Raw genomic sequence first — 20192 nt, forward strand, 5'->3', positions numbered from 1 at the left:
GTGTGGTTTGTGTTTGTGCAACATCATTCTGAATGTGTGTGTGTGTGTGTGTGTGTGTGTGTGTGTCTGTGTGATTTGCATGGTAATAACCCGGGCCGCGCTCTGGAAGTTTCTCTCAGCGAAAAGATAAGATCCGTTTAATTCTTCCTCCGTTCATCCCACGTTCATCTCACAGCTGGACTTTTGTCTCCCTCCCTCGCCTCCTCTCTCCTCCCTTTCTCTCTTTTCTTTCGCTCGTTCTTTCCTTCTCTCTCTCTCACATGCTAATGCGGATGAGGCGATTGGCTGATTTTGAAGAAACCGAGAATGACATAAAAAACAAAAGGTTGAATGTATAGACGTGAGAGATAGAGGAGTTTACATGATGAAGGCCGAATATGTTTACGTGTTTATGCGAAGGCGGTTTGGCTTGATTTATGTTGAAACGCGGCTCATTTGTCTCAAATGTTCTCATTATGATTCGTAAATCACACGCTAAGAGCAACTCCTCCATCCAGCGTGTCGGGAGTCAGGAGACGCTGTAAAAACGCAGGTAGTCCCCTGAGGGTGGCGGCTGGGGGCGCAGAATGAGTCGAGCTAGGGCGGCACGATTACGACCAAAATGACAATCACGGTTATTTACTCATTTTAGGGAAATTTAAATAAACAGAGCTTTCGGTTACATTTTGTGCTGCATTCAGACTCGTGTACAAATTTAGCATCAAACTAAGACTTCAGGTTCTTTACCTGAATGTGATGCATCATGGGTAATGTCAGAGTGTCTCTGGGAGCTGGGTGATAGGGTGTCTTTGTGCAGCGTCTCTGTTCTGGATGTCTGACGTGACGCTGGAGGACGGGGAGCAGCTCGTTCTTCCTCTCGGCCTTCACACACTCATCATGCTGCACTTTGTAACTCTGTAGTCGTGTTGCTTTGCGGCGCAGACGCAGGTTTCATGACCTCTCTGCTGATTATTGTTTCTTCTTCAAGTCACTTAAACCTGAAACACCTCCAAACAAGCGCTGACGAGCCGCTTCAGGGGACCAGCTCTTTGTCTTCTGTTCAGATGTTTGACTTTAGTTTCTCTGACCGTCTCTGTTGTTTCCTCTTCCTCTCTGCGAGGTCGGCGTTCATCACATGACATGTCAGCTCCTCCAGAAGTGAAGCCCAACCCTCTCCATCGCCCCCTGGTGGAGCAGCTGTTAGTTTAGGGAGCGCTTGATTTGATCTGCAGCAGAGTTTTCTTCGGGCGGGGCATTTTAAACGTCAATAAAGGACTCCTTAAACAAATAACACTAAGGTTAAGCCCACCGTATAAAAGATACTAAAGGTACTTTAGAATCGAAATAAATCTTAAAGCGCAGAGAAAGAAACCTCGAAACATGCTGAGGAGAGAAACGTAGGAAGCAAGGAGAAGAATAAATATGAAGAATAAGAAGAACAGACAGGAAAGGCAATAAAGAAGAGAGGGAGAGAGGGATGAAATGAAAGAAGAAAGAGATGGAAACTGTTGGGAAATATCACACACACACACACACACACACACACACACACACACACACACACACACACATACAGCCTCTGGTTTATCCCCCAGTGTCAGAGGAACATTGAAAGTGTGAGGAAATAACAAGGGACCGAGTCATTTAATTTGACTTCATGTAGTGTGTGTGTGTGTGTGTGTGTGTGTGTGTGTGTGTGTGTGTGCGCGTGCGTGCAGGTGGGTTCCAGCGGATCACAGCTCGCCGAAACGGGCCGATAATCAAGTCCCCACACTTTTTACATGGACAGAGAGAGCGAGAGAGCGAGAGAGAGAGAGAGAGAGAGACAGGAGGTGGCAGAAGATAATGAAGCTCGGCCGTCTCTGGTGTTTGCAGCGCGGGCCGACAGGTGAGCCCACACTCTGAGAGCAGCAGAGTTACCTGGAGGCTCACGGTGGGAACCAAACAGCAGAAACCAAATCCAGAAATGAGCCGCGTAAACCAGAAGCTCCGGCTGTAATTACGTGTGTCTGTGCTGAACATTGGACAGTCTGCGGTTTGGTCCTCCGTTAATGATGGTGTAAACGGGACATCCAACCAGGAGACGAAAGTTTGACTGATTATTATAACCTACACAACGAAGTGCTTCCTTAACTTACCCAAACAGACCCTTTGACCTTAACCGTCTGTGAGACAGAAAGACAACAGACCTTAAAGGATTCCTTAAAGCGGACGCTAAAGGGTTAAAGCTGCCCCACCTTAAAACAGCTGCCAAAAGGTGGTGCTCTAGGGAGACCCTCACTTAAAAAGGGTAAGTTGAAACAGATTGCAAAGTATAACTTCAAAAGACTGTGAAGGGTACCTGGAAACAGGTGCTCAAAGGCCAACTCAAACGTGACAACAGAAGGATATCTGGATGAAGACGTTAAAGGTGAACGAGAAAAAGATCCCCAAAGGTGTCGTGAAAACGTACCCTAAACGGTACCTTACAACAGAAGGTGTTTCGTAACAGACGCCACGATTTAACTAAACGCCAAAGTATATCTTAAAAAGACACCAAGGGCACCTGGAGACAGGTGAAAAGGGTAACTTGAAACACACAAAGGGTATCTTAAAACAGATGCTAAACATGTGCGCGTTATGTGTTGGTATGAGGTGCAAAAGGGGTGCTATGACAAACGCTTAAGGGTACCTCAATGATGACATTAAAGGATACCTTAAAACAGACCTCAAAGGAAACCTTGAAACAGACGGTAAAAAGACACCTGAAGCGCCCGCTGACGGGTAAAATTACCTTCAAACAGATGCTCAAAGGTATCTTTAAAGAGACGCTGAAGGGTACCTTAAAGTTACAGTCTCAAAGATCTCAGTTTAGTTCTCTTTGGCGCCACCCATGGTGATAAACGGTACCTGCAGGAGCACACTGCCCAGATATCCAGACAGTGCTGCATGTGTGACGTCCACGGTCGGCTCCGGTTGTAACTCTTGATTTTCCTGGCTGACGGTCGCTTTCCTTTTCAGACTGTTTGCTTCATCTGAGCGTCGAGTTTGTTTCTTCTTCTTTGGATTTTCACTTCTTGTTGAAGTTGTATCTGTCGTCATCCATCTTTTCTTTGTTTGTTCAGCCATAGTAGATTACTGTTTACTCGCAACACTTGCAGAGAGCGGAAAAGCAGCCGTTTAGCTCCGCCTACTCTCTCTGGCAGACCAACCACTGCTGGCTGATGGAAAACGCGTCACTAACTGGGCGTCGCCACAGACACCCAGCCCATAATAATACTATATACTGCAGATGCAAAGGCTTTCATCAGTGGGCCATAGGCTCAGTCACCATTGTGTTGCACTCAGAGAGAGAGAGAGAGACTTACAGACATTTATTTACATGAACATCTTCCAGATTATTACTTTAAAACAGACGCTGAACATGTGCTACCTTGCACGACGGTATGAGATGCAAAAGGGGAGCACTGATCGAGCCTCGTACCTGATGGAATAAAACATCAGCTGAAGGTTACAATTCCCACTTTGGGATCGATAAAGAACGTCTGTCTATCCACCGAACCTTGAAGCAGATGCCAGGTGGTAACTCAAACCTGTGTGTAGTATATTGTAGTATATAGATGTAGTATGTTTGTGTCTAGTTAGGTAGAAATATACACCTTGTTCCCCTTTAATAATAATAATAACTTTATTTATATGGCACCTTTAAAAACAAGAGTTTACAAAGTGCTTTGACAACCAAAGTAAAGCAGAGAACACAGAAAACCCACTGAGCTGCTTTATTTGCTCCTTGCAGTCGTGCTTCTCTGCAGACCCTCTGTGGAGTCTCTGAACCTTTCTTTGTCAGAGTGTGGCAGGTCTCAGTGGGGCTCCAGAGCACGTCGCTGCGTGACAGATAGACTGACAGATCCATCTATGTGAGAATGTAGAAAAATACAACCTGTACGGACCGAGTCATCACACACGCTCCGTAGGAAACGGGGACGATGTGACGGCAGGAATGTAGATAAGGAGGTTATGTGCGAGGACCAATTTATTTCTCTTGGCAGGGTGGGAAGGCCTCTGAGACACGGTTCACATGTCCGCATGACAGCAGAAGTCTCAATAATGAAATCCTCTCAAACTGTGTTTAGATCCGGAGACGCTCCGGTCCGATGAGGTGACACGGAGGTCGATCTGTAGGCCGTCTGGATAATGATCAGCCCTCTCCGTCTTCCCGTGTGTTTCTCTTCCTGCGTGTGGAAAACAGCAACTTGTTTGTGGCATGCTTTCCACAGAGCCGACTGCAGACTGTAAGTAGGTGTTGTTGCATGAAACAAACATGGCGGCTGTCAGGTTTTCGGGCGAAATGCTCTACAGGCAAAAACAGATCTGCTGCTGTGACACAACAATGACCCCTTCACTGTGTGGATGAGACAAAGGCGCAGACTGCAGAGTGAAGGGAGCGCTTCAGGAGTCATTCAGGGATCTAAAGCAACAAAATAAATCTGGAATGTCTCCAGTAGACGTGTTCATCCTGCAGCAGTGAAACAGGCTGTAATGGCTGCAACATAATCCTTGATGGGTCAAAGGTCGTCCACTAAAAGTTCTCGTTGTTTCCACTGACAGGCTCAGATTGTTATTCTAAGTGTGTGACAACATGACAGAAAGGATCCCTACAGAGATAGACCTTTTTGTTACAGAGGAAGATGATTGTTTTAACCACACACAGACGTTACATCGCTCTCTGCACACACACCAGACTCCATTCAGAAAAACACTGATTTAAACTGAACACAGGAGCTGCTAGACGACTGTTGCTCAGTTAGTGTGTTTTTTGTGTGACATAAATATTGTGTTGAATATAAACTAATTATTTAAAACACAAAAACACAAATGAAAGACAGACTGAGGCAACAGCAGACCGAAGCGTCAGTTGAAGATGCGTTCTGTGTTTACACCTGCTTTAACTTTTATCCTGATAGTTACATGTTCTTTAGCGCACGTTTACTGACAGTCAATAGGTTTGTAAGAAAACACCGTGTGTGTATGTGTGTGTGTTCAGCTGTTCTGTTTGTGTGTTTGTTTTTGTTTGTCTCTGTGTGTGTGCTGTTTGTTTTGTGTCTTTTTCCCTCCAGTTTGTCCTTTAACGTGTCTGTCTGTTGTGTGACTGTGTGTCAGAGTGTGTGTTTGTGTGCGGAGCCGCTGGGTGACATTTTCCATTCCAGGTGTGACATCTCGATTCCCTGACAGCCTCTTCTCCTCCGACACACACTAAACAACTCCTCTCTGATTTTACCTGCCTCCCACACACACACACACACACACACACACACACACACACACACACACACCTCACCGACCACCTCTGTCTCAGCTCTGCCGCTCGACAAGCTAATTTAGCCAATTACACACAGGTGTGATGCTAATTTCCCCGAGCTGGCAGCCAGCTCCTGGAGGAGGTAAAAATAACGAAATTACACCCATCTGTCCCCCTGCCGGCAGGCGGGCTCTCCCACTGGGTGTCGGCTCCACCGCCACCACAAGACACACACCGGAGGAAAAAAACATTGGCTTTGATAATGGAGGACAAGACAATGGACAGTGTCTGTGTTTGTGTGTGTGTGAGTGTGTGTGTGTGTGTGTGTGTGTGTGTGTGTGCGCGCAGGAATCCAGGCTGCAGCCACAGTTGCTTTTTCTCCTCTTTGTTTGCAGCTTTCAATAGATTTCCAGAGATACACGGCAATTTCCTGCAAGAAAAGAAGCAGCAGACTTTCGGTGCGGAGGGATAATTATGTGAAGCTGTTTTCGAAGGCGGCGAGGTTGGATGTGTCGGTGTGTGAGGACAGAGGAGGAGGATTTCTCAGAGCTCAAACACACACATGAAAAACACATGGCCAGAGGAGACGGCGGCCTTCAGAGAGCGACGGACTCAAAGAGTCTCATGTGGTTCATCTCAGCAACACGCGGCGGAGATTCTCTCTGCAGAAATGTACAAATGAAACATCACACGTTCATTCTGACGCATGATGTTTGAGTGTCTGAGGCTGCAAAGGTGCAACTGATCACGGTAACCTCATCTCATGTGACTGCAGTGATACATGTCGGCCTTAAACCAACAACTCTGCAGACACCTTCACCGTGGCACAGAAGTTTCTGACATGCTCTGACACAATGTTTGTGTAATGTACAATCACACAGACAAACTAACAGTTCAAGGCAGCGGTGGAACACTAACTCCTGTGTCCTGTGAGGTAAAAACACTGTTTTTATGAATGGAGTCTGGTGTGTGTGCAGAGAGCGATGTGACGTCTGTCTGTGGTTAAAACAATCATCTTCCTCTGTAACAAAAAGGTCTATCTCTGTAGGATCCTTTCTGTCATGTTGTCACACACTTAGAATAACAATCTGAGCCTGTCAGTGGAAACAACAAGAACTTTTAGTGGACGACCTTTCAGTAAAGCGTTCACTGCATGCCGATAAAGTCTGGAGTCTCTGCTAGCACGGTAGACATGATCAGGCTGTCAGAAGGTGAGTTCAGGTAACTGGTTATTGAGAGTCACTGATCTGGCACCAAATCTACTCACTATAATTACGCACACAAAACAGCACATGGAAGCAGCCAATGAGCCGACCCGGCACATCTGCACCCCGCAAAGACGCCCCAAACTTATAAACATGATGCCTTCGGGGGAGCTCAGGTCAAGTGAGAATCACTATGAAACAACATGGTAAATTCAGGAACAAGACCGTGGTGACTTCTGTGTGAATGCTTTGACCACCACTCAGACTTTATCACTCTTTATACTACGTCTACTGCGGCTGTATAGACAACGTGTTTGTAGTGCAGACAGTCTGAATCAATCTGAGCAACCAAACGCGTGATGTAGCGTTAGGCTGCTAGGCTAGGTAGTTCCAACAACCAGTACAAATGCTGCAAGGTGATGCTCCGTAGAGGAAAAGCCCGACTGTGGAGCTGTGAGCAATGAAACATACACTCCCCCTAAACAGGTCCAGGCCCTCAGGTTGGGAAACATTAATCTACGTAAGATTAAGGCAGCTTTATTATTATAGCAACACTTATCTCAACACAATCCCTGACAGAGGACATGAGGCATAGGAAAAGATGTAGAATATGTTTCAACACATTTAAATCACTTGATAAAAACAGATTAAACAGGTGAATAAAACATTTCAGTTATAGTGTGAACAATAGAAGAATGAGAACTAGCCCTACATTTAAGATGCAAAAGGCAGAAAAGAAACAGAAACATAAAACATTTCTAATGTTCACCTGCTGACAGAAGAATAATTATTCTACAACGAGCTCTGAACACTTTGTTTTGTGTCCTTTGTAAACATCATTGTCACCTCCTTCATTCAGATATTTTCACTTTGGAAGACCCTTTAAATCCAGCCACACACAAGAAGACAAACTTTCATTCAGGAAACATAAATATAAAAAAACTATTTATTATTGTGGGTCGAAAAGTCTTTCTGCTTGTTTCAGCTTCAGCTTAAAATCAGATGTGTAGATTAACATCTTCTGTGTTGATTTCATGGATTATATTAAATCATTTGTCTTTTATTCCTTCTCTAATTTTATGTGCGAGGCCCTCAGATGAGCCTTCAGCTGCCCTGACCTCAGAGGAGGAGGAGGAGGAGGAGGAGCGGTTTGGCCTCTGAGATCTCTGATCTGTTGCTGCTACCTAGTGGTGCTTTATTGTAACAGCAGCATTTTGCAGGATCTCACTCCAGACATTAGTGCTGCAGGAAGCGTTGGAAGGTTAAATATATGTTAACAGTGTTAATATCAATCATCGATATGTGAACTTTGTGGTTATCAATCAGCCAGTTGTTAAGAATTATAATTATATTTAGTTTTTTTTTGTTGTTTTTTGTTTTTGTTGTTGCCTTTTTTCAACGTCTAAGCAGTATAGGACAGGGACAGTGCTGTCTGAGCATAAACTGAATGAACTGGCTGGTTGCATGACATCATGAAATCCATAAATGTACTATAGAACAGATCAAGAGATTTATTTTGAAATTTAAAACAAACATTTATTTCACTTCAATATTATTTTAGTTTGAAACATCTTTACAGAAAGAATCCGAAAATGTTTCTTTAAATACAATTATTCAAATCTCATTTTTTAAATTTAAAACATATTTTTTAGTTTTTATTTACACTTTGAAATAGATATATTATAACACTTTTTTTAACATGTGTATTATTTCATATATTTTATTCAGGTTTCTTGACTGTTGGAGTTCTGCTGTTTACTTGATTTCTTCTTTTAACTATATTTCTATTTGTATTTTTATCATAGACTGTATAAATACGATTTTTATTCATCAATAGAAAAATTCTATTGAGTATGTTGGCTTGCTGCATCCTCCAAACAGTAGATGGCGCTTGTGTACCCTTTCGATATATCCCTACTTCCGTTTCTTCAAACTGAAGACGAAGAAGAAGAAAAGCGGAAGTACTCGTTGCTAGCCTCTCATGCTGTTACACTTGTACTTTATCACACAGTTAAGATGAACAAACTGAACAAATCGCCGGAGTTTGACTCGTATGAGATCGAGGAGCCGAGCGACGAGGAGCGAGCTGAGAGCAGGTAGTGAAATATGAAACAGCTAGCTTTACTGGATGTGTAGCTTTAGCACCATGAGGCTAACGTGCAGCTAGCTGAATGCTAACATGTAAACAAAGTGGAACAGGCTGATTTAATATTCTTCTCTAAACGTTCATTTTATGAAATGGTGTTTAAGTTTTATAAATGAAAGCAGAAGTATAACCTGTGAGTGTCTATTTAAGCGCTAATGTTGTTTCTGCCCTGTATTAATCTGTAGTCATTTCTCACAGGACATTCAGATAATATGAATGGACAGGACAAAAACATCTCCCTCAAATTTTGTGTACATTAAAATAACTCGGCAGTATGTAGGCCTTAATTGACACTATGAAATGTACAGTATATTATATATGTAGAACTTTACACCCAAAAAGAAGCGCTACAAAGTTATATTTGTACTTTTTAGAGCCAAAAATCATTTTTTAAATTCTATTTAAAATGTAACCAGGAAGCACGAATGACTACATGTGGATGGCCAAAATAAACAGGATTCAGCTTAAGAACTTTTAAAAGCTAACTTGACACATTTCAAGTTATTTTATGAGTCGACAGAGATTGGAGGGAATCAGGTCTTGATATGTTTTTGAACTTAACTTGTTGTCTGAAGAATTTTAGGACAAAGTGAAGCAAAATGTTAACGAGTCTCTCGCTGTGTTTCAGCTCGGAGGATGAGCTGGACGTGCTGTTGAATGGGACTCCGGAGCAGAAGAAGAAGTTGATCAGAGAGTATCTGACGGGGGAGAGCGAGTCGTCCAGCGGGGATGAGTTTGAGAAGGAGATGGAGGCAGAGCTCAGCTCCACCATCAAGACCATGGAGGGAACCTGGGGACCATCAATAGCAGGTAACACACACCTGCAGTTACCACAAATACACCACAATTCCCCAGAGGAGGCGTTAGAAACATTTTTTGTCATGAGTTACGCCTGAACAAAACCTGTGGGACTGAAAAGCTGAGATAAATCACACAGTTAGATGGTTAACCAACTAATGGTGCTCTGTGAGACAGGCCCTTTGTGTGAAATCCTCCTGATTAATCCTGATTTTTTTCTCCCACAGAAAACACAGGAGGACAGGGAGGAGGTGAAGGAGGTGGTGGAGGTCCTGGACTTCCTAACACTTGCATGTACGATGAGGTGTACTTTGACTCAGAGGAGGAGGAAGAGGACACTCCAAGTAAGCATTACTGTTCTCTGCTGTTTGCAGCCAGTCCTGTCACCACTTAAATAATTAGGATCATCAGAGAAATTCAAAACTTGCTTAATTTCGTTCAATCTTTTGCTTTCCTCTGTAGGCAGCTCCACAGGCCGGAGGCGGAGACAGCGGACCGTGCTGACCAATGACGAGCTGCTGTACGACCCCGATGAGGACGACAGGGACCAGGCTTGGGTGGATGCCAGGAGGAGAAGGTGAGACACAAAGAAGAGTTACCCAGATTCTATAAAACATCCAGACAAAGCCCCGCAGTCAGAAGTAGATTTATTTTGTAGTCAATCAGCGTCTCGTCTTCCTGTGCAGGTATAGCAGGAAACGACCGTCAGCAGCGTCTCGATCGCAGCCTCAGGGTTTACCCAGCAGCGACGCAGTCCTCAACTGTCCTGCCTGCATGACGACGCTCTGCCTGGACTGTCAGAGGTGAGACTGCACAACAGGAAGAGTCTATTTTACACTCCGTGCTGTCCTCCTGAAAAATCTTGTGTTTTGGTTAATATGTATTCTATTTAATGATTTTTAGAGTCTGCCATTTTCCGACTTTAAAGATATCATTTTGCTAATTAATGAATCATTTACATCACTTTTATCTGTGAAATATTTTATTGATTTATCTCCAATCTGAGGATTTGTTTAACTGAATGTTTCAGTCATTTATTTTATTTTAGACTAAATGTTTGATCAAATAATGAGTCAGCACAAGAGCTTCTCTGATGACATTACCTGTGTATTTCACTGATGAAATATTTACATGTTTACAACTATTGTTGTTATTTTTAACCAAAATTACATATTGGTTTGGTCCACTCAGGCATGAGAAGTACAGGACGCAGTATCGAGCCATGTTTGTCATGAACTGCACGGTGAAGAGAGACGAGGCCTTACGCTACCAAACCCAGCCGGACAGGAAACCAAGGAACAGGAAGAGGAGGCGGGGACAGAAGACAGAAACACCAGCGGACCGGGGAGCCGACCCGACGCCGGCGGGGATGGATGCTGATGAGGTTTATCACCCTGTTCAGTGCTCCGAGTGCTCCACTGAGGTGGCCGTGTTCGATAAAGATGAAGTCTACCACTTCTTCAACATCCTGGCCAGCCACTGCTGAGACACAACGGCGGAGAGATGTTTGATTTCATGGGTTTGTCTCCGACTCTTCACTTCACAGCACAATCAGCGTCTTCCTGGCTGAGAGGGAAGAATCCGGCTGTGGTCACTCTGAGTGCATCGGTCCATCTGCCAGAATCAGCTCATAAACACTCCAAGTCAATCACCTGGCTGGTCATCTCACGTGTGATGAGGAGACGAACATTCTGGATGAAGTGGGAGGTCAGCAGCGTGCTGTCTATCTTTGACATCTTTTAAATATCTTACAAAAACTGGAATTTGACTGAAATCTGCTTGTAGCAGCTGCGATGGTCATCAGAGCTGCATTTGGACTGCATGCTGAAGAGGATTTTGAGGCTGATATTAACATTTAAGAATTCCAGAAGCAGGGCAGGGATAAGATGAGATCATTCTTTATTGATCCCCAGAGGGGAAATTCGGGATATACTGAGTGATACTTATTTTTGGCATTTATCATCATAAAAACACATTTATCGGATAAAAACAAAGAATAAAAATAGGGCAGCCATTTCTGTAATTGGTAAATTTGTCTGCTCTGAAATTATTGTAATTCTTTGTCTCAAAAGTCCCACGGGCTCTAGTTGTACACTGTACACACTGTAATGTAGTTTTAAGCAGATAAAAGTGTCTATTCATGTATTTTTCTACAACTGCAACTCTTTCTGTGGACGCCAATCAGTCCAGGCTGATGTATAAACATTCAAAAACAAGGTTGCCATATTATGAAATGTGTCTTTAAAGAAAAAGTTGTAATTGTTTACAAATACTGAACTTTAATAAACACTTGAACATGTCCTTAAACCTGCTTACAACTACATTACAGGGACTTACAAAGCAATCATTGAATGTTTACATAGATGTGTACAGAAAGGGATATTTCACAGTTTTAAATAAACACATCACTACAATTTGTTAAACACAAGATTATCATTTAATTGACATTTTTCTGTCTATCATATACATAGGATGCTTTAGAGAGTATTTTTTTAGCAGGATATCCCATGAGTCAAAACAAATGACAGCATATGTGTGCAAACAGGACAGGAAATTAAAATATGACAAAGGGAATAAGCCCTGAAAGTCTGAAAAGTAAACATTACCAAGACGTAAATGAAGACAGCGAATTATGTACAAAATAGGATGATTACCAATTATTTTATTTTATTTGCAGCCGTCAATGAAACACATAGAAGTGTTTTCAGGCTCAATGTGTACTTTATTTTGAAATCAGGATGTTGGAACTCCCTGGTGTACGTCACAGCCCGGGGCTCGAACACGGAGTTGTGATTGGCTAAAAATGAGCACCCTATGCCAAAACGTCATACGTCACCAGAAATCACGTAGGAAGAAAAAAACTGCTAGGATTCGGAAATAAAAAATAAGTTGCCGTTTGTGAAGTTAGAATCATGGCTCTGGGTGACTGTTGGAAGCAGTTATCCTGGTTTTACTACCAATATCTTCTGGTGACGGCGCTGTACATGCTGGAGCCCTGGGAGAGGACGGTGTTCAGTATCCTTTTCCGTGTGAAATAACTTCCGAACTAGCGAGCTAATGAGCTAACTTTAGCTAGAACGCCAAAAGAGCTAACCTAGCTTCTGCCCGGCTACATAACGCTTACATTCCTAATCGACTAGGCATGTAAGTTGTGTTGTGAATATCAGTGAATGTATTTTATAAATGTATATGGGTTTGCGCCAAATTCGGCTTGCTTAAAATGTAATACTCGGTATTACTTTTATTTAAATTCCAATGATTTGTTGTGTTCGCCAGTTGTCAACGCGTATGAAGTTGTAGGTGTTACAGGTAGTTTCAATCAAGCTGAAAAAAGTTTATACTGTAAAATGAGTGCCGAATAAGAGGGACACCTCTATTGTTTGAAATGGGTCAGTTTTTGTTCCACAATGTACCTGCGTTTACCGGTACGTGGTACCGTTTCGAGTTCAACATATGGTTGACTCCGGGCGGCGTCGAGGCAAAGCTAGCTTCAGGGAGCTTCACAACCGAAAGTCTGGCGACTCCCAATAGGTACATCACATGTTTTAGTATTCTTTCGTAATATATATCTGAAGCTCAACTTGGATCCAGCTCTGCTCACAGTAAAACTCAGTTCTGTAAGGTCTGATTCATGTGTAGGGAAGGATTGGTGGTTAATAATTAAAGTGTATCGTGTTGTATGGTGTTATGGCTGTACTTTGATCTGTGGCAGAGCATTAGGCAGTCAGTATCACATTATGTGCATGATGTATCGCCTTCCGACAGTTGGTGTCACCCTCAGCGTGTGTCGTTTCCCCCCAGGGTCAGGTGTGTTTGTGTGCAGAAGTCAGAGGCTGTGTCTTTGCTGCTCTGCTCGTTATCAGCCTGAGTGCTGGTCCCCATCAAATGTTAATTCCAACAGGGATCACCCAGTGTATTTGTTAATTGCAGCTTCATTAATTTAAAAGACAAACTTGATTTTCATTAAGACTTGAATACTGTTTTTTTCTGATAATCAGGCTACAAAATTTGAACAAAAACGTTAGGCTCTACTTAGCTGTGATGAGAGTCTGTCGGGTATTTGCAATATTTTTAAGACTGAAATAGATTTAGTTGTTATAAGAATAATTTTATTCTAATTCCCGTTAATTACAGAAAGGATCTCTGCAGGGAAAGCCCTTTTGTTAAAGAGTAATACGCTTTAATTTACCAGAAAGAGCCATTACATTGTTCTCTTCAAAGACACCAAACTACACTGACAGAAATATTAATTTTACCTCACAGAACAGAAGTTGCTGCCCTACTGGATTAGTTTGTTTGTGATAATCAATCCAGGGCCTTACCACTTGTATGCAAATCAAAGCATACTCACATCAATGTCAGGCACACGATCAGGACGTGTAACTGGTTCAAAGCTCAGTCCTAACAAATGTATGAATGTTGACAGTATTTTAAAGTCTCTCCAGCCCCTGCAGAAATATCTCTGTCAGAAGTTCGTCCTTAACGTCTCCTTCAGACTCCCTGCTGATCTCTGTGGCCGGCATGGCCGTCTATACCGGCTACGTCTTCATGCCGCAGCACATCATGGCCATCCTGCACTACTTTGAGGTCGTCCAATGACAACGTGACACTGCCTGTCTACAGGTCCTGTCTGTCTCTGGCTTTTGGTCCATCCATGCAGCTATCTGTCTCCCGGCCTGTCTGTGTGTCTGCCCCCTCTTGGGCTTGATGTGGGGATATTTTCCAACCGTGTAGAGGCAGAGCTCCTCTCCTTGTTTCTTCCAAAGCTGATTCTACACCAAAGGTCAAAGCTGTGAGCGTCGTGCTGGAGCTTCACGATGGACGATGTGTTTCCCTCGGACTGTTTCTCCGTCACTGAAATATTTGGGATTGTGAACCATGTTCGCCTCGGAGGCGGCGCCTTAGAAGAGGTTGTGCTTGATTAACTTCCATGTGCTTTGTTTTTATCTCCTTGAATCAAGCGCACCATACTGTTTTGGAAAAGTGTAAATTATATGGATGTCTGGTTGTGTGGACTGATTGGACTGTTTTATTTTTAATTCATGATGTTATCAAACCATTGTTGTCTTAGAGTTTTATTCAGGGTCAGGGACCACCGGGCTGATTGTACTCGTTTTTATGAGCCCAGTAAAATGTTAGAGCAGGTGAAGTTCTCCGAAAGAGGCCTGATATTCAGAGTGGGAATGTTCCGCCATTTTCACCTTTTTTTTTCATTATTTTTAAAACTTTTATTTTAACATAAAGGTAGTCTGTGATAAAATATGTCAACCACAACTTAAAGTGCAGTTTCTTTTGCAGTTTCACATCATAATCCCTGTTCTTAAACACTTGCTGCGACATCATCGTCACAAACTTACTGTACAGTATAAAAGTATTTAATAAACATTCCTAAACTAGTTGAATCATCGAGCGGAGATTCATTCACATATTTGTGGTTTATCCCGCTAAGCACAAGGTCCACTTACTTAGCTTTGAGGAGCACTTTCAACCATATAACAAGGCTTTCATCAGGGAATAGTACGTGCAGGTAAATGATGCTGAAAGCATAGGCTGAAGCAGTGTTATACTCTAGTCGTCATCATTCTCAGCTCAGATCTGTTGCATAGTTATTGTTATTGCTTAAAAAACACTCCAGTCATGCAGCACCTGCAGCAATGTGTGTTGTTGTCAGACGCCTGCAGCTGACGGAGTGTGCCAGGACTTCCTGTTTTAAATACAGGCCCTGCAAGTTTTTCTTATTTCTAAAGCTGAACCAACACAGGTCAGATATCAGATTCTCTCGAGGTGTTCAGACCAAAAGTGAAGCGAATTCTTTCAGCTGTTTTTCACACAAAGTCATGAATTCCTTCTAATTTGTTTTTAACTTGTGAGAGAAATTCTTCTGACGCTGTCGTAAAGCCTCTGAGCATTGAGATTCTCTTGACATGACTTGCTAATACAGTGAAACTGCCACTCAGTTGGACAGATGGACAGGCAGCTGAAAAAGGCTCTGGCTCTCTCGTGTATCTTGAAGTTCAGCTGTTTGCAGGTTGTGTTTAACAAACACAAATGAACAAGCTTCGGTTTTGGTCTGAACGGAGCCTTAAACTCTGATAACTCTAAAGAAGGTGACATTATGAGGAGCCTTCCTATTGACTGGTTTATGGTAAATTTACTCTTTAAATTCAGACTTCAAAGGAAGCAGAGAACTGAGCATAAAAGAAAGTTTTCCTTTAACAGACATGTTTAAACATCCAGCTGCAGCTTTAATGACTCTTGAAGTTGGACTTCAGCACGTCTCCTGTTACCTGTGTATGTGTGGCAGCTGCAAACGCTTTTGTTATAGTGACAAGACCACAGATTGAGTTACAGTTCATGAGAGAGTCTTAGCGTTGGACGCAGACTTCAGTGTGATGACGATTGATGGTAAACAGGTTAGAAATGACACAATAGCCCTTTTAAAACTCCTCTTTGTTTAAACTGTACAGCAGGAAACATTCACAGATTCCTCTTTGCACAGAAATGATAAATATCCAAGAGACTCCATTTAATGAATCGTATTTTATTATATGTGCACCACCTACTATCCCTTAGAAACTTGTGATTCTTATTCCTGCAAAAATCTGTATTTTTCTCATTTTTGTAGATAATCTTGTACACATATTTGTAAAGTTTTGTAGTCGGATATGATGGCGTACAGAATAAAATATTTGTGGTTTTTGTTAGCTTCTGATGCTAAATACCTCTCTATAAACTGCAATCATTAAAGGGATATTACACTAAGAGAGAATAGTTTGTTTTAACTTTCAGGTGTACTCTTTGTCTTTTTGATTTGTCATGTTCCAACCAATCACATCTCAGTAAATCTAAGCACATCTCTGAAATATTGTTTTTAATTTATGGTCTTTTTCTAAATATTAGTGTCTTGTAAGCCTATTTTAGTCTGGGCATATTATTAATTCATGGCACAAACATCACATCATTTCATTGCTTATATTTAAATCTGCTGTAGTTTCTTTGTCCATAAAAGACTTATAAGACATTAGTAAAGTTTCTGTTCTTGTAAATAATTAAATACATTATAAATAAATTCTTAATTTCAGATTAATTAAATTGTAATACAGCATGCAATGAATCCAGGATTTTTTTGTTTCCCTTGTAATTACTATCATTAAACACTAGATGGGGGTGTTTCCACGTTTTGTCGCTCTGATCCGCTCAGAAACAAACCAGAATCTGTGTCACTGCTTGTCTGAAGGTTTTATATAAGAAAAAAACCTTTAAAAAAAAGCTAGTTATGTTGATTTCGAATTTTGCTCCATGTTTTCTTGCAGGACAACCAAGAAGGAATAGAAACTGTCGGTCTCTGTATCAGAAAAAGGGTTATAAATGACAGCAAATCGGGTAGAATAAAACATATCATGAAGGGTATGAGTTATGATCAGTTTAAGGCACACTTTGCAGCTGGTTTGTACGAATTAAATGAAAATTAGTTTGAGAATTTTCAGATTACCACACAGCGTATCCCTGGGTTCTCCTGTTGCCTTTTGGGTTTTGCAGTTTGCTCTGCTTTGTTGTCAAAGCACTTTGTAAACCCTTGTTTTTAAAGGTGCTATATACATTTTATTTTGTTGCTAATTATCATTATTATTATTATTTTTATCCCGAGCTAGGTAGTATCGTAGCAGGAAAAAAACAAAACGTAAAAACTAAACATTAACACTGACCGAGGAATGTATGTAGTTATTTATTTGTGCTCTGTAGCAGGCTGAGGCTCTGACCGTAACAAGTAGCAAATAATTATCTCAAATCAAGTTATTAGTCCGAGCCGTAATGTCATGCCTGCTTTCTGTATTTTGTGCTGTTAGGGACCAATTTCTCTCAGTGCTACGAAGGACTGAGGCGCGACGCTCTGCCATGGCCAGCAGGGGGCAGCCCCGAGCCACAGACTGCTTGGCACAACTCCAGACGGACAGCGATGAAGAAAGAAATGTTGGCTGGTTTTCGTTCCTACAAACACGGAATATATCGACGTGAGTTCTGAGAAGTTCGTCCTGCCTTCACATGGGTTCGTAGTTTAATATATTCCCCTTTAAAGTCTTGCTGTTATAATGTGGGCTAGTCATTGCTAGAAGGGCAGATTGCTCAGATCGTTATTCACTTTCTTAAACACCCACTGCTTGTAAATCATCTTAACCATCAACATATTAATTTTATACCGTCAAACAGTTTATTTTATCCAGTAAATCGATCCTCGTCTATTGTCAAGTTCTGTCAAGTCTTTTTTAAAAAAAAATAAAACTTTATTAAACCGTTATTTTAATATATACGCCTAGACAAAGCCCCTTTAATACATGTCAACAAAGACTAAAGACAACAAAGGAAAAGTACATAGCAATTAAACGTGATTTAAAGCTTTTCATATTTTCACAATTTCCAATGTTTTATTATTTTCAAGTCCTTGTAGTCTTTCAATTTAGTGTTTATTTCAAACTTGCATTTAAACTTAGAATAAAGAGCTTCAAAGTAAACCTACTTTTGCAATTAATATCATTCTTACCATAAAAATATATTTAAAAATTCTCTATCTAACCAAAATAATGCTGTTAATAGGCATTCATAAAACAAACGATAGTTTCAGTTTGTTGCACACTTTCCATCAATATTGTCTCTAAATCTTAAAAGCAGCTGGTTTACAGGATAAATCAAATGTGGAATATTAAAGTAACATCCGTTTTTGTTCTTGACTCAATATTTCTCAGGAGGAGGAGGAGGTGTTCACAGCTGGCAAAGCCTCCTCAGACTACCATGACATTATTATTTCACACTTTTTGTCAATGATTTTTTTTACTATTCAGTATAAAGCCTGTTGTCTTTAGTTCCCGCTTCTCTTCTCGGCTAGTCAGCGATGAATCAGCTCTTCTATTGGTTAAACCCTCTCCAGGCCTTCTCCTGTTGGCTGAATCTGGCAGCGGCGTCGTATGACCTCAGCCAGGTTTGAAAAGCTTTTCTTAAACTTTGTCAATAAATGCAAAATAAGGGCAAAATCCTGAGCAGTCATTGGGTTATAAAATACCTCAGGGACAAGTTAATGAGAGAAATAAAACAATCATAAAAGAAAAACTTTTAAAGATATGTTGAATTTAAAAATAACTTTATTAAAATAGTTTTGTGCCGTCCTGTTTGAATATAATAACATAAAGGTTAAAGGTGACATATGTCAATAAATCCATGCCTGTAATATCAGAAAAAACTGAAGCAAAGTATATCAACAGGTGTACGTATTTTTGCACAACATTGTTAATCACTTTTAATGTGATATATGTGTCACTAAGTTAACCAAACAAAGCACCATTATAACCACACACTGCTGCCATGGCAGGATATTTTAGGAACCAATAAGAAAGCTGTGAGTCAGCGTCTTCTTCTCTAGAACTGTGTGTCATCACATTAAGGTCATTAATCAGCATCTGCAGCTCTTTTATTACTCTTACCTGTGAAGTAAACCTCAGGCGTGATTCCTCAGATTACAGCGCGCACGCCCTCTGCAGAGGAGTCCGTCTCCCCTTCTGTCTCTGGCAGCCGATCAGAGAGGAAACTCAGCTCTGGTTACTGGTTAACTCAGACGATGAAGCTCTTCTCACGTACGCACAACGAGCTGCTGTCTGGAGTTTGAACCGCCATCGCCTGAGGTCCAGAAACACACAGCAGACACACTGTACATACAGTGTTCCCACATTTCCCTGAATGTCCTCTGATTTCTACGCCAAGCCGTCAGACATTTGCTCCAATGAATGAATCACAAACGACTTCTCACGAGGCGAACTACTGTGTCGGACTAGCTTGGAGTTTGTAGTTTTCACAGCTCTTGAAATGTTGTGCTTTACTTGAGAGCTGCATTTTTAACCCTTTGTAACGTTCATATTAGTTGAGACTGTGAGAGAGGAGTGAATGCACCTCTGTGGTGATTTTAAAGAGTCGTGCTCCTTTTGTTTCCCTCTCTATAAATTAACTTGCAACTCGTCGTTTTCCAGGATGGATGGATGGATGCAGGATGTGATGAGGAGTGGACTTCTGAAGAGTTGAACCTGGACACTGATGGGTGGACTGGAGGTGCAGAGTAAATAATAATGATCAGCTGATCAGAGAGCGAGTGAGAGAGGTAGAGTCTTCCTGCTTGAAGTTACGCTGAGCTACAGGAGAAAGTAGTCGCGTTGTCCGGCTGTCTGACAGCGGGTACTCATGGAAACTTTTAACACACAGACTTTGTAGACGGAGAAAGGATTCAGTTGATACCAGGTCCTGATTTGAGACAGTACCATCGGCCATGCTGTTATTGCCATGAGGAGGTTCCTTTGGGAAACTAAAACTTTAATGAAACATTTTTCCAGCTGTGTGAACTGTATGTTAAAGGTCACAGGGTCATAGACGGCGCCCATCCTCGCGGACTCTCTGTGACCTTCTGCTCTGTGTCGTCTGTGTTTGTGCCCTGTTTGCACTGAAACCAGTGTAGATCTGATCCTGATTGATCGGGGCGTTGGTGGGTGTCACCGTGCTGATTAAGTCCCGGCGTTGTGGTGAAGCTGGCACGTCTTGTTCTCCTCCAGCGGCAGGAAGCTGGCAGCTGGGGAACGTCACGTATTCACACATTCCTCACAGATGAAGGTTGTGACGGGACGCGATGTGACACGTCCGCTCCGGCTTCATCCACATAATGACTCATGAACACTTTGCTTACTGAGAATTTTGTAATTAGATCCAGGGTGGTTTCTTTTCCAGATGTCCTTGAATGCAGCAGGGCATCAGT

At 41.9% G+C, this 20192-nt stretch overlaps 2 protein-coding genes across 2 annotated transcripts; both read left to right on the forward strand.

Annotated features, from left to right (window-relative positions):
* Positions 1–8419: 8419 nt before the first annotated feature.
* Positions 8420–11794, forward strand: eapp (e2f-associated phosphoprotein). Its single transcript, XM_069662206.1, has 6 exons — positions 8420–8558; positions 9237–9418; positions 9634–9750; positions 9869–9983; positions 10093–10209; positions 10598–11794. The coding sequence occupies exons 1-6, from the start codon at positions 8479–8481 to the stop codon at positions 10890–10892; spliced, it is 906 nt and encodes a 301-aa protein (XP_069518307.1). The 5' UTR covers positions 8420–8478; the 3' UTR covers positions 10893–11794.
* Positions 11795–12251: 457 nt separating this feature from the next.
* sptssa (serine palmitoyltransferase, small subunit A) lies at positions 12252–14680 on the forward strand. Its single transcript, XM_069661099.1, has 2 exons — positions 12252–12421; positions 13902–14680. Exons 1-2 carry the CDS (start codon positions 12319–12321, stop codon positions 14003–14005), a joined length of 207 nt encoding a protein of 68 aa, XP_069517200.1. The 5' UTR covers positions 12252–12318; the 3' UTR covers positions 14006–14680.
* Positions 14681–20192: the final 5512 nt, after the last annotated feature.

This window comes from Semicossyphus pulcher, unplaced genomic scaffold (genome assembly GCF_022749685.1).
Source record: "Semicossyphus pulcher isolate SPU_LCO1_2020_fin unplaced genomic scaffold, fSemPul1.0.p SCAF_14, whole genome shotgun sequence".
In the NCBI taxonomy this organism is placed as follows: domain Eukaryota; kingdom Metazoa; phylum Chordata; class Actinopteri; order Labriformes; family Labridae; genus Semicossyphus; species Semicossyphus pulcher.